The following is a 14,200-nucleotide window of genomic DNA, read 5'->3' on the forward strand; positions in this document are numbered from 1 at the left end:
GGAATGTGGCTGGTCTGAACTGCGATGTGCTAGAAAGGTAAAATACAGTTAGTCTCAAAGATTTAGTTTCAAATGTTTATATACATTATTAATAATTACACATTCCTCACACATTAAAATGATAATATTATGGACATATTGGGTTAATTAAGTTGTTACAATCAGTTCAACCTGTTGCTTGTTTCTTTTTCGAGTTTGTCTACTAGAAAATTTAAGATTCACATGTGGCTCACATTTTATTTCAGAGATGACCTCCTTTCTAAAATCTCAGGCTGCCTGCTCAAAGACCAGAGCCAGGAAGCTCATAACATCTGAAATTTTAAAATAATTATTGTTACATTCTTTTCATTTTTGAATAGCCACTATATATATATATATATATATATATATATATATTTTTTTTTTTTTTTTTTTTTTTTTGGACAGAGTTTTGCTCTTGTTGCCCAGGCTGTAGTGCAATGGCACAATCTCGGCTTACCGCAACCTCCGCCTCCCAGGTTCAAGCGGTTCTCCTGCCTCAGCCTCCCGAGTACCTGGGATAACAGGCATGGGCCACCACGACCCGCTAATTTTATATTTTTTGTAAGAACTGGGTTTCTCCATGTTGGTCAGGCTGGTCTCTAACTCCCGACCTCAGGTGATCTGCCCGCTTCGGCCTTCCAAAATGTTGGGATTACGGGCGTGAGCCACCGCGCCCGGCCCCATATGTTATTTATAAGTGCATATGACCTTACACACAAGGTTAAATGCAAATAACCTCTGGGGTGGGCCTGGCTCAGCTCAGGGAGGAAGCCCTGTCAGAGAAGGATGCAGCCCAGGCTGTCACTCTTCTTTCAGCCCCGCATCTCATCACATCTCCGTCAATCATGGCCTGAGGGGGCGGGGATTTAAATGTTATCCAATCAGAGACGTTAGGCAGGGAACCGTCCAATGAGGCACGCAGGTGAAGCGAACAGGGCGGCTTCCGGGTTTGGCGGGGCCTTTGTCTCTCGTTGTGCCCTGAGTTCTAGGTCTCGTTTTCACCGTTCTGTGTCCTCTGCTCCTAGAGGTCCAGGCTCTGTGGCCCTTTGACCTGCAGGTACTGGGAGATCTACAGCTAAGACGCCAGGAACCCCTGGAAGCCTAGAAATGGTGAGAGCGCCGGGTCCGACATCCCCAGGGAGGGGAGGGGCTGGTTGTAATGGGTGGGAAGTGGCTGTGGCGGGACTCAGGCCTCCCGGCAGTCAGCTGCACAATCTGCGCCCCGAGTTCTCCTTTCCCAGCTGGGCCTCAGTCCTCATCAGCCATAAGATGGCGGCTGCGCTGACAGGCGGGCCCCCGCACGTCCTGTCTCTTCCTTGAGCAGTGACTGTGCCCTGGCCTGGAGCCCTCTGAGCAGCTCTGCATCCGCAGCGCCGCGTCTCACTCAGACTGTGCAGGGACCACGGGAGGATCGTTACGGGAGAATCCTGACTTGGGGTGCGAGTTGATGAATGGGGAAGAACTTTGGTCCTGGGTTCCTAGTTCCTCTTTTCTTCTATTAAAAATGTACAGGCCGGGCGGGGTGGCTCACGTCTGCAATCCCAGTACTTTGGGAGGCCGAGGCGGGCGCATCACTAAGTCAGGAGTTCAAGACCAGCCTGGCCAGCATAGTGAAACCCCCGTCTTTACTAAAAATACAAAAATTTGCCGGGCATGGTGGCACACGCCTGTATTCCCAGCTGCTTGGGAGACTGAGGCAGGAGAATCACTTGAACCTGGGAGGTGGAGGTTGCAGTGAGCCGAGATCGTGCCACTGCACTACAGGCTGTGTAACAGAGCAAGACTCCGTCTCGGGAAAAAAAAAAAATGTACAGAAGTCACCGCAAAAAATTAAAGAAATTAATCAAAGAGTGATTAAAAAACTGTAGAGCACCCAGCTGTGGTTTGTGATTTGTTGTTCATGGCGGGGCTTGAAGGAAAGACTTTTATAAGGTGCATGATGAAGAAAGCCAAATTCAGTAATTGGTTAGGTACCGTTATGTAGTTTCTTAGCTTGTACAGTAAAGGTGAAAATTTTCTGATTGTGTAATCAGAGCTTAATTGGCAGTATACAGTTGGTTAAGCCTGAATTTTGTGTCTTTCAATGTAGTAATTTTCAAAACGATACGCTTGAGTTAGATTTTTTTTTTTTTTTTTTTTTGAGTTGGAGTCTCGCTCTTGTCGCCCAGGCTGGAGTGCAGTGGCACAATCTCGGGTCACTACAACTTCTGCCGCTGCCCGTGTTCAAGCTTCTCCTGCCTCAGCCTCTTGAGTAGCTGGAATTACAAGCACTCACCACCCTGCCCAGCTAATTTTTGTACTTTTAGTAGAGACGGGGTTTCACCATGTTGGCCTGGCTGGCCTCGAACTCTTGACTTCAGGTGATCCGCCTGCCTTGGCCTCCCAAAATGCTGGGATTACAGGTGTGAGCTACCACGCCCAGCCACATTAGATCTTTTTAAAAGTAGGAACCCAGGGTCTAGAGACACCTCAGTCTAATTGCCTGCCACTCAATTATTTTCACACTCCATGGGGAACTGATTTTCTGCTGCATTTTTCACCTGTGTCCCAAGCAGGGTCTTAAGTCTAACCCCCGTCCCCCATTTCTCCAGCCTCACTCTGGCTTACAGTAAGATACTAAATTTCCAATTCTTTCTGGCGTTCCCACATGCCAACTTTTCCTCCCTAATTCACATTATCACCTATTTGTCCTTTAGTGTACTTTTTTTACACCGTATTTTAATTAGTTATTTTCTGACAAAGTATTAAATGGTGCTTTTAATAAGATTTGTTATCTGTTTGTAAATATTTCCCATGTGAAGAAAGCAAAGAATAATCCCCTGACACTGTATTGTAAAAACTCTCCGTGCTGCTTCTCCTTGTATCTTCTCTGGGCACAGAGATCTTGTCTCAGGATGTTTTTGGGTCAAGGTTTTCCTTTGGAAACTTTATGGGGTGATGTGTCCTCAGCCACCCTTCAGTTTTTTTCTGGTCCTGGGTTTCAGTACTGTCTGGGGATAAACCAAGATATCCACCATGGTTATGTCAGCTAGAGTGTCTAGTGGATATCAGCTTCTGGGTTATTTTCTCCCATAGGAGAACCTGAAGTCTGGAGTGTATCCTCTCAAGGAAGCAAGTGGATGCCCTGGGGCTGACAGGAATCTTCTGGTGTACTCTGTTTATGAAAAGGTAACCCCTTGAGATGTTAAAATTGTCTTCATCCAACCCAGCTTTCATTTCTTGGAGACACATTGCTGGTCAACCAATCAGACTGTGGCACTGAGGGGAAAGCAAATAACTTTTGCCTCTGGATTGTCTAAGGGAGGCAGAAAAATAGTGAAATAAATATAGTGAAAGTAAAATAGTGGAAAAAAGTGGAACATTTGTGACAGAAAAAATAGTATCCCAAAAGACAAAAAGAAAAAGAAAAACACTGACCCCAGTGAGATGCTGTAAGAACTTGCAAAGTTAAATGCCTGTGGGACAGTCACTGGGGCATAGTGTGGTATCTCCTGAGTGGGTGGTTCTTGAGCACATAAGTGAGCAGGAGTGGGTGGAAGACTGTTTCAAGTAATTGAATGGCCTGACTTGAAACATGAGTCAGACACATCTGTTTTTTCATCAGCACTGCCACTCCCTGGGTTTGTCACCTTGAAAAGATTTGTTCACTTATTTTAACCTCAGTTTTTTAGCTGTAAATTGTATTAGTAGGGCTTGAAAGGTAGGAAAATATTTACCAAAGGCATAAAAGTGGTGGGTTTAAGAAAAAAAATAGTATCTAATAATATATTCCATTCATTAAAAATTCTCTATTCCCTTTTTCCCCCCAGGGTGAGTTTAGGAATTTTCTCAGGTGTGTTTTTTATGGCTGGGTGATTTCAAACAGAATTCTAAGGCTCAACTTTTAGAATGCTACCAAGGAAATGAGTAGGGAAAATCTCTGTTCCATTTTTTTGTAGAAAATAAATACATTTCTACAAGAAAATGTGATAGATAATTGGTGAGTTACATAGGTTCATGAAAACATCAGTTTCTCTCTCCGCAGGGTAAATTTGTGACAGTGAGTATCTCTGTTCAAATCCTGTTATCTTGATTTCTGAGTTTCATGCTAAATTTTATGAGGTGAAACTTGGTACCACCTAGAAGTTTTCCCATATGACTAATTGTTTACTAAATGATTCTTAACGGAATTAATAAAATAATGCATATATTATGTGAAAGAAATAGATACTTCTGCTTTTTTTATTGAGGTATAAATTGCAAACACCTTAAAATTTCCTTCCCTTATATGAACACTGTGAGTAATTTTGCTAGATTTTTCAAACACATAGTTTCAAAACCAAGTGAGTAACTCTAACATAGAAATTAAAGCTTGAGCCCAGTGACTCAGAGCTGAGGCTAATATTGAGCCTGCAAAAGGAGTTTATTACAGGCCCAGTTAGTTTTTTCTGGGGAGCCTCCCCTGTAGATGTCCTAGCCAGCTCACTCTAGCTGTGGAAGAAGCTTTTCTCCTGAGAGAAGCTACAGAGTCCTGGAAAGGTGGGGACCCACAGGCAGATGCAGTTAAGGTTAAGATGGTAGGGGATTGAGAGGGTCTTACTGATGATAAAGTTGTTACTGTTTGAAGGCAGTTTCTAGACTTTGTAATACATAACAAAGTTAGATTTATGTTAAAAATTTGAATTCCAAAGGACTATTGCAACAGGAGGAAATACCAACTGTAAGAACCTTAAGGATTGCAAAGTTTAGGCAGAAAAGGGCTTTCTTTCATGGGGAGGAGCAAACAAAATTAGAAGTTGGAGACGGCCGGATGCTGTGGCTCACGCCTGTAATCTCAGCACTTTGGGAGGCCGAGGCAGGCGGATCATGAGGTCAGGAGATCGAGACCATCCTGGCTAACATAGTGAAACTCCGTTTCTACTAAAAATACAAAAAAAATCAGCCAGGCATGGTCACGGGCGCCTGTAGTCCCAGCTACTCGGGAGGCTGAGGCAGGAGAATGGCATAAACCCAGGAGGCGGAGCTGGCAGTGAGCCTGGATCGCGCCACTGCACTCCAGCCTGTGTGACAGGGTCAGACTCCGTCTCAAAAAAAAAAAAAAAAAGAAGTTGGAGGGGACTGGCAAATGAAGGGTGAAATAATCAGATTTTAGACCAGAGAATGTTTTACCCTGAAGTCAACATGTTCTTAGGAAGGACATAAAATGGAATTGTATATTGGCTTAGATTGAGGGTAGCTCCAAGTTCAGGAGCCTGTGGAAAATTTTATTTAGACCACTGAAGACAAATTCAACTGATTTTTTTTAATGAGGAAAAGAAAATGTGCAGAGTTCTTATCGGAAAGGGGTCACAATCCACACCCCAAGAGAGGGTTCTTGGATTTCGCTCAAGAAAGAATTCAGGTTGAGTCTACAGAGTAAAGTAAAAGCAAGTTTGTTAGGAAACAGAAGGAATAAAAGAATGGCTTACTCTATAGGCAGAGCAGCCCTGAGGGCTGCTGGTTGCCCATTTTTATGGTTATTTCTTGATTATATGCTAAACAAGGGGTGGATTATTTTTGCCTTCCCAATTAGACAATATAAAGTAATTTCCTGATGTTTCCATGATGTCTCTATGGCATTTTGTAAACTGTCATGGCACTGGTAGTAGTGTAGCAGTGAGGACGACCAGAGGTCACTCTCATCCCATCTTGGTTTTGGTGGGTTTTATCCACCTTCTTTACTGCAACCTGTTTTATCACCCAGATCTTTATAACCTGTATCTTGTGCTGAAATCTTGTCTCATCCTGTGACTTAGAATGCCTAACCATCTGGGAGTGCAGCCCCATAGGTCTCAGCCTCATTTTACCCAGCCCCTATTCGAAATGGATTTGCCCTGATTCAATACACCTCTGACATTTCTCCTTTCTTTTTTTTTTTTTTTTTTTTTTTTTTAATCTAAGATGGAGTCTCACTCTGTTGGCCAGGCTGGAGTGCAACGGCATCATCTCGGCTCAGTGCAACCTCCACCTACCGGGTTCAAGTATTTCTCCTGCCTCAGCCTTCCCAGTAGCTGGGATTACAGGCACCTGCCACCACGCCTGGCTAATTTTTGTACTTTTTTTTTTTTTTTTTTTTAGTCCAATCAGTTTACTCTGCTTTCTCCATCTCCTCCTCCCATTAGTCAGCCATTGGAACTGGGAAACCTCCTACTTTCCCCCTCTTTGTGCTCTTTCCACAATTCATCTTGTCTTTCTGCAGCCATATCTTCTTAATACAGACTGAAGGTTCTGTCATTGAGAATAGAGTGATCCATAAACCTGGTCATCGCACTTTTTATGAGACAGTGATGTGGGCCCCAGATCCATGGCATGGTTTCCTCTGGATGCACTCCTGGATCTAATTTTTTGTATTTTTAATAGAGACTGGGTTTCACCATGTTGACCAGGATGGTCTCCATCTCTTGACCTCATGATCCACCTGATCCACCTGCCTCAGCCTCCCAAAGTGCTGGGATTACAGGCATGAGCCACTGTGCCTGGCCGTATCTCTGACTTTTTTTTTTTTTTCTTGAGACGGAGTCTCACTCTGCTGCCCCAGCTGGAGTTCAGTGGCATGATCTCAGCTCACTGCAATCTCCACCTCCCAGGTTCAAGTGATTCTCCTGCCTCAGCCTTCTGAGTAGCTGGGATTATAGGCGTATGCCACCACGTCTGGCCAGTTTTTGTATTTTTAGTAGAGATGGTGTTTCACCATGTTGGTCAGGCTGGTCTCAAACTCCTGACCTTGTGATCTGCCTGCCCCGGCCTCCCAAAGTGCTGGGGTTACAGGCGTGAGCCACCGTGCCCGGCCAATCTCTGACTTCTTTAAGCAGTGTTTTGTGATTCTTGTCATAGGGATCGTTCACCATTCTGATTAGCTGTATTCCTAGATATTCTATTCTTTTTGTGGCAATTGTGAATGGGATTATGTTTTTGATTTGGCTTTTGGCTTGGATGTTTTGATGTACAGAGATTCTACTGATTTTTGTACATGTATTTTGTATCCTGAAACTTTGCTAAAGTTGTTTATCGGTTTAAAGAGCTTTTCTGCTGAGACTATAGGGTTTTGAAGATATAGAATCATGTCATCTGCACACAGGGATAGTTAGACTTCCTTTCTTCCTGTTTGGATGTCTTTTCTTTTCTTTTCTTTTTTTTTTTTGAGACAGAGTATTGCTCTCGCCAGGCTGGAGTGCAGTGGTGTGATCTCGGCTTATTGCAACCTCCGCCTCCCGGGTTCAAGCGATTCTCCTGCCTCAGCCTCCTGAGTAGCTGGGACTACAGGCGCATGCCACCATGCCCAGCTAAGTTTTGTATTTTTCGGAGAGACGGGGTTTCACCATGTTGTCCAGGATGGTCTCAATCTCTTGACCTCGTGATCCACCCGCCTCAGCCTCCCAAAGTGCTGGGATTACAGGTGTGAGCTCCCACGCCCAGCAGATGCCTTTTATTTTCATCTCTTCTCTGATTGCTCTGGCCAAGATTTCCAATTTTATGTTGAATAGGATGTTTGAGAGAATGCATCCTTATCTTGTGCCAGTTTTCAAGGAGGAATGCTTCCAGCTTGTATCCATTCAGTATGTTGGCTGTAAGTTTGTCATTGATGTCTCATTGTTTTGAAGTATATACCTTCAATGCCTAGTTTGTTGAGGGTTTTAAACATGAAAAATATTAAATTATATTGAAAATGTTTTAGCATCTATTGAGATAATCTTGGTATTTGTTATTAGTTCTCTTTATGTGATGAATAACATTTATTGATTGTATATTGAACCAACTTGCCTCCCAGAGATGCAGCCTACTTGATTATAATGGATTAGCTTTTTGATGTTCTTCTGAATTCAGTTTCCCAGTATTTTGTTGAGGATATTTTCATCAATGTTCATCAAGGATATTGGCCTGAAGTTTTCTTTTTTTTAATCTCTGCCAGGTTTTGATATCAGAATGATGCTATTCTTATATATAATGAGTTGAAAAAGAGTCCTTTCTTTTCAATATTTTGAAATATTTTTAGTAGAAATGGTACTAGCTCTTGTTTGTACATCTGGTAGACTTCAGCTAGGAATTTGTCTGGTTCTTTGCTTTTTTTTTTTGGCTAGTAGGCTATTTCTTACTAATTCAATTTTGGAGCTTGTTATTGGTCTATTCAGGGATTCACTTTCTTATTTGTTCAGTCTCTAGAAAATGTGTCTTTGCTCCCAGGTTGCTATTCTCAAGCTTGGCCCAAATAAACTCTCTTATATTCATGTTGCCTCAGCTTTTTCCTTTTAGGTAGTCATATCACGTAGAATGAGCTAGAGCAGCCTCTATGAGGGGATCTCTCCTTTGATTGTACTCCACTTGCTGTAACACCCAAGAATGCAGAGTGTGGTTGATCCTACCTAGAATCTGCACATAAGGTCTGGCCTCTTCCTGGGATTTATAGGACACGGCCAGACTTTAGATTGAGAATGTACAGAAAACCAACAGGAGGCATTTTCTCCATTATGAGTTGTCAACATAGACATCTTAAAGCCCCCTTTGAGAGTGTGGTTCTTTAAGCTTTTCAGATCTTGTTCAGTGATTTGCCACAGTTATGTGAGAGGCTCCAGATATAAATAGAATCTGATGACAGAATCAGCATTTTAAGAGTGAGATATCAAAGTCATAATGTATCCATAGCCATGACCACAACTATACCTACCTGTAAAATGTGATACTGGAGTAGAGTATTCTTGTCTTTCTCCTTACCCAAAAGCTAGCAAATTGGGACAAGTGATTAGGTTCTGGAGCTCCACCAGGCCATTTTCTATTTAGAATCAGCCTGAATCTCTCCAGCCTGGCTTATCATTGGGCCATCAGCCCAGGGTCACTAAGAACCCTCTCACAATCACCTAGGCGTCTTTGAGACATTTGAGGATGTCCAGGGCAGAATTGTGTCAGGCTGATGAGTGGTTAATTCTGCTTCTGGCTTGGTGTAAGAGAAATGAGTCATTCTGTGTGTGTGTGTGGTTTTTTTAGGGGTTTTTTTTTCTTCTTTTTTTCTTTTTTTAGACGGAGTATTGCTCTAGCGCCCAGGCTGGACTGCAGTGACGCGATCTCGTCTCACTGCAACCTCTGCCTCCCGGGTTCGAGTGACTCTTTTGCCTCAGCCTCCCAAACAGCTGGGAATACAGGCTCTTGCCACCATGCCTGGCTAATTTTTGCATTTTTAGTAGAGACGGGGTTTCACCATATTGCACAGGCTGGTCTTGAACTCCTGACCTTGTGATCCACCCACCTCAGCCTCCCAAAATGCTGGGATCACAGGTGTGAGCCACCATGCCTGGCAATTCTGTGTTTTTTTCTCTCCTTATACAAGAGATAACTTTGGTTGGTACCCAGACGAGAGTTTCTCAAGTTTCCTGGTACTTGGATGAAAGCAATAGGAGGTCTGGTGACTCAGACAGATAAAGTAATTGTTTTCATTTTATATGGCCATTCAAAAAACAGATGAAGCAGTCATGATCCTTACTATCCAGGAACATTTTGTCTAGACTAACAACTGGATACATGGGTGAATTAAGCATTATATGGTTGGTACAATGAATAGATGTGTCCAAAAAAAATTTGGGCCACTGTTTTATATTGTTATTTCTGATACCATCAGCTGAAGGGATATTTATGGAGCGAAGATTTGTTATTATTTGTGTTTCTTTTACTTTGCTAAGAATATATATTTATCTTCTAATATAATTATTCTAAAGAACTAATAAATTTGTTTAAATTGCTCATTAGCATATGTTATAAAATTGACAGGGCAGTGGCAAAAATAGATTAAAGTTACATAAGCTCTGGGATTTAAGATTCTCTTATGTAAGCTTAGGAAAAACAGAACTGGAAATACCTTGGTGGCAGAGAGAACATAATTCTACATAGGGTCCTTTCCCTGCCCAAATTCTGTTCAGATTCACCCTTTTTGGAGGCCTTATTTATGTCTGGCCCTACTCTGGAGCCTTGCCTCACAAAACTGATTTATAAAAATCAGAGTTTTGGCTGGGTGTGGTGGCTCACACCTGTAATCCCAACACTTTGGGAGGCTGAGGCAGACAGATCACGAGGTCGGGAGTTTGAGACCAGCCTGACTAACATGGTGAAACCCCGTCTCTACTAAAAATACAAAAATTAGCCAGGCGTGGTGGCACATGCCTGTAATCCCAGCTGCTCAGGAGGCTGAGGCAGGAGAATCACTTGAACCCAGGAGGCAGAGGTTGCATTGAGCCAAGATTGTGCCACTGCACTCCAGCCTGGCAACAGAGCGAGACTCCGTCTACAAAAAAATAGATTGGAGTTTTGTCTGGTGAATCTTGCTGCTTTTCTAGAGCTGGTGCTCACAATTTTCTGAAACCCAAAAACAGATAAATGACAGAAATAAACTATTTATTTTAGGATCTTATTTTTAAAATTTTGTATTAAAACCAGTGCTTACAGAAACCTTCCATTTAGCACCTTGTTTTCTGTTTCTGCCAATCTAGCAGTTGCTCCACAAGCCACAAACAAGTAAATGTATACACAATAAAAATTTCTCTAAACTACATTAAACTTTTTCTATGTTCTTCTCATCTGCCTGTATTTAACTTTTATTCTATACATTTAAAACAAAATCAATGACAGAGAAACAGAGGAAGAAATAAAAATGCTGAACACTTTATCTAAATCCTGGGAATTATTGAACACTTAGTGTCAACTTCCAGGGTGTTACTAGGATTAAATCCCAAAATGTGTTATTCCCAGCACAGTGCTCTGTAACATACCCTTGAGCACGTAGTACCTGCTTAATAAACATTGCATTTGTATATGTGTACATGTTATTTTCCAAAGGCAGATTTATTCAGACATTGCCGCCTTCTGTTTGTTCTGTAAACTTTAAAGAGCCAGCAAAGAATATAAAACTTTAAGATGGAGATTGGTTTTATTTGTACCAGAAGTATTTGTGTTGTGACAAGAGTGCTAAGTGTAAGGGACTCTGTGCTGTACCTGCTTCTCTAACTAATGCTAATGAGCCCAGGGGGAACAACATCAGCATTGACAGGGAACTTGTTTGAAACACCCATTCATGAACCCTTTTCAAACTTGCAAATCCACATTACATAGAGTGGGGCCAAAATTACCAAGCTGGTTTTAAGCTCATTAAAGTTTGAGAGGCAGTGCTTAGCTAAGTGGTTATCAGCCCCGTCTTGTTTTTTTGTTTTGTTTTGTTTTTGTTTTTAAGACAGGATCTCACCCTGTTACCCAGTCTGGAGTGCAATGGCATAATCTCGGCTCAGTGAAACCTCCGCCTCCCGGGTTCAAGCCATTCTTATGCCTCAGCCTCCTGAGTAGCTGGGATTACAGGTACCCGCCACCATTCCTGGCTAATTTTTTGTGTTTTTAGTAGAGATGAGGTTACACCATGTTGGCCAGGCTGATCTTGAACTCCTGACCGCAGGTGATCCATGTGCCTCGGCCTCCCAAAGTGCCGGGATTACAGGTGTGAGCCACCGCGCCCGGCCTCTGCCCAGTCTTCTAATTAGGATTACATGGCAGAAATCTCTGTACTTATGCCCTTTCCATGGATTTCGTTTATTGTTCTGGGTGGAAGCATCCATGTTGTTTTAATGAAGTGCCTCATGTGCCTCTAAGGTGAGGCCAGAATCAAGTATGAGGGCTTCAATATACATTCATGAGAGCTAAGTGCCACCTTTGCACTAAAGGGTGGTCACAGGGCCCGTTCTGTTTGGGTTTGGTAGGGACGGAGGAGTGTGGCTCATATTTCCATTACTGTAGCAGAAATTGCTGGTGTCTGTGGCGGGGGAGGGCACCTAAGGACAGGAAAAGAGAAACATACTTTTATATTCATAGAGCAGCCCATTGTTCCTGAATCCCTTCTGTTATAAAGGACAGAGAAATGGGTGGACTTTTTCTGCAGGACCTTCCTTCTATTTGTGTGCGTGATGGTAGCAGACAAAAAGGTGGTGCTGACATTTTTAAAGGAACATTCTCAAAATGCAGGTATAACTTGTCCAGAGAATGTTATCTAAAAAGGATTTTCAGAGAAGGAGAGAGAAAAAATGGCTTTTTTCAGCTAAACATGTCTCAGATGAAGAGCTGTGTGCACTCTGCTTCATGGAATGCCATGCGTTTAGTACTTGCAAATCTTTACTTCTCTATTTGTGTTTTTCCTTCTTAAGGAGTTTGTTTTAACTACATTTAAAAATTCTTAAAATATTCAAGGCTCTCTGCAAAACATTACTATATACCAGAGCTTTCTCTACATTCTCTACATCATGGCTTCTTATATGCCACGCAGAATTCCTACCATAAATTTATAATTGGCACTACTAAAAATGTTCCCTTTGTGGCTGTTAAACATGGGGAGATGTAGATACTCAAGATTCCTATTGGGGGAAAGCTGGGGTCCCTAGTAAAGATAGAGAATATGTAATGTTGAGGTTTCATCTGTTTTCTCTATTAACTCTGTGCAGAACAGGATTAAGAAAATGCTTATTTAAACAGAATACCATTTATTACCCAGAAAGTTATGAAAAAAATTATTAGGAGATACCTGCTCTCTAGGGTGCTAAAGAAAGACTACTTAAAATCACTATTAAAAATAACAGAACATGGGAGATATTTGTATTTTGAACTTTGTATAAAACTGATGTATCTTTATGGTTGCATTCAGACTATAATTTACTGTCTGAGGGGCAATATCTTAGCAGTGATGCCGTGTTCTTCTATGTGCATCAGCACATCATAAAAATTTGTTGGCCGGGTGTGGTGGCTCACACCTGTAGTCCCAGCACTTTGGGAGGCCGAGGTGGGCGGGTCACCTGAGGTCAGGAGTTCGAGACCAGACTGACCAACGTGGAGAAACCCCGTCTCTACTAAAAATACAAAATTAGCTGGGCATGGTGGTGCATGCCTGTAATCCCAGCCACTTGGGAGGTTGAGGCAGGAGAATCGCTTGAACCCAGGAGGTGGAGGTTGCAGTGAGCCAAGATGGTGTCATTGCACTCCAGCCTGGACAACAAGAGCAAAACTCCATCTCAAAGAAAAAAAAAAGAAGAAAGAAATTTAGAAATTCAGACTTTACTCCAAATCTTCTGAAGAAAAAAAATCTGCACAACAGGATCTCCAGTTTATTGTTCACCTTTAAAGTTGAGAGGTACCTTCGAACTCAGCATGTCTTTTTTGTCTGAAAAATATACACAACTCAAACTTTATGATGTAAATATAGCACTCAAAGTGTACAAATTTTTGTTTATGCCCTTAATTTTATGCTTCTCATCCAGAGAAGTATCATATATATATTGGTGTTATGGATCTTATGCCATTCTCTTCTCTCAGAGTTAGAGAAAACATTAGATAATATTTCTGTGTGAAAAATTATTGGGGCCGGGCACAGTGGCTCACACCCGTAATGCCAGCATTTTTGGAGGCCAAGGCTGATGGATCACCTGAGGTTGAGAGTTCGTGACCAGCCTGACCAACATGGAGAAACCCCGTCTCTACTAAAAATACAAAATTAGCTGAATGTGGTGGTGCATGCCTGTAATCCCAGCTACCCGGGAGGCTGAGGCAGGAGAATCGCTTGAAGCCGGGATGCAGAGGTTGCCTTTGTCTCAAAAAAAAAAAAATTATTGGATAATTTCAGTCATTCCCGTAAGTCAGAACCAATTCTCTTTATTCTCTCATTTCACTTTAATTCAAATAATAAATTCTGCCCGTGGCCACTTGGTAAATATACGTGTGTCTTGTGTGCTTGTGTTTTTCAGGGGCCGTTGACATTTAGGGATGTGGCCATAGAATTCTCTCTGGAGGAGTGGCAATGCCTGGACACTGCTCAGCAGGATTTGTATAGAAAAGTGATGTTAGAGAACTACAGAAACCTGGTCTTCTTGGGTGAGAATAACTTTAGTACACAATTACTAATATACCCTAAAGGTTTCATTTCTCATTTTTTTTAGAATAATGTTTGGTAATTTATGCTTTGCATAAATGAGTTTCTGCTAATTGTTCTTAAGAAAACCTTGAGGATTTTTCCATATAGAAAAGAATTTTTTCAGGAAGTTTTATCTTGACTCAAACTTTCCACATTCCTGGGCTGATCTGTATCCTTCACTCTAGATTAGTGGCAATTCCAGAAATTTAGTGGCATAAAATATTGTTGCCCATATCTTAA

The 14,200-nt window shown here is 42.0% G+C and overlaps 1 protein-coding gene across 4 annotated transcripts in view; it reads left to right on the forward strand.

Annotated features, from left to right (window-relative positions):
• The first annotated feature begins 940 nt into the window (after window positions 1-940).
• Window positions 941-14,200, forward strand: part of LOC112131818 (zinc finger protein 430) — a 42,576-nt gene continuing 29,316 nt past the window's right edge. Inside the window, exons 1-3 of one of the 4 annotated variants that reach the window (XM_063720029.1) lie at window positions 941-1,131; window positions 3,097-3,189; window positions 13,794-13,920. In XM_063720029.1, coding sequence (XP_063576099.1) covers window positions 1,129-1,131; window positions 3,097-3,189; window positions 13,794-13,920 — 223 coding nt within the window. In that variant the 5' untranslated portion in view covers window positions 941-1,128. The remainder of the gene's footprint in view (window positions 1,132-3,096; window positions 3,190-13,793; window positions 13,921-14,200) is intronic. The other 3 variants (XM_063720028.1, XM_063720030.1, XM_063720027.1) reach the window with 3 other exon arrangements.

Source organism: Pongo abelii, chromosome 20 (assembly GCF_028885655.2).
Source record: "Pongo abelii isolate AG06213 chromosome 20, NHGRI_mPonAbe1-v2.0_pri, whole genome shotgun sequence".
NCBI classification, from domain to species: domain Eukaryota; kingdom Metazoa; phylum Chordata; class Mammalia; order Primates; family Hominidae; genus Pongo; species Pongo abelii.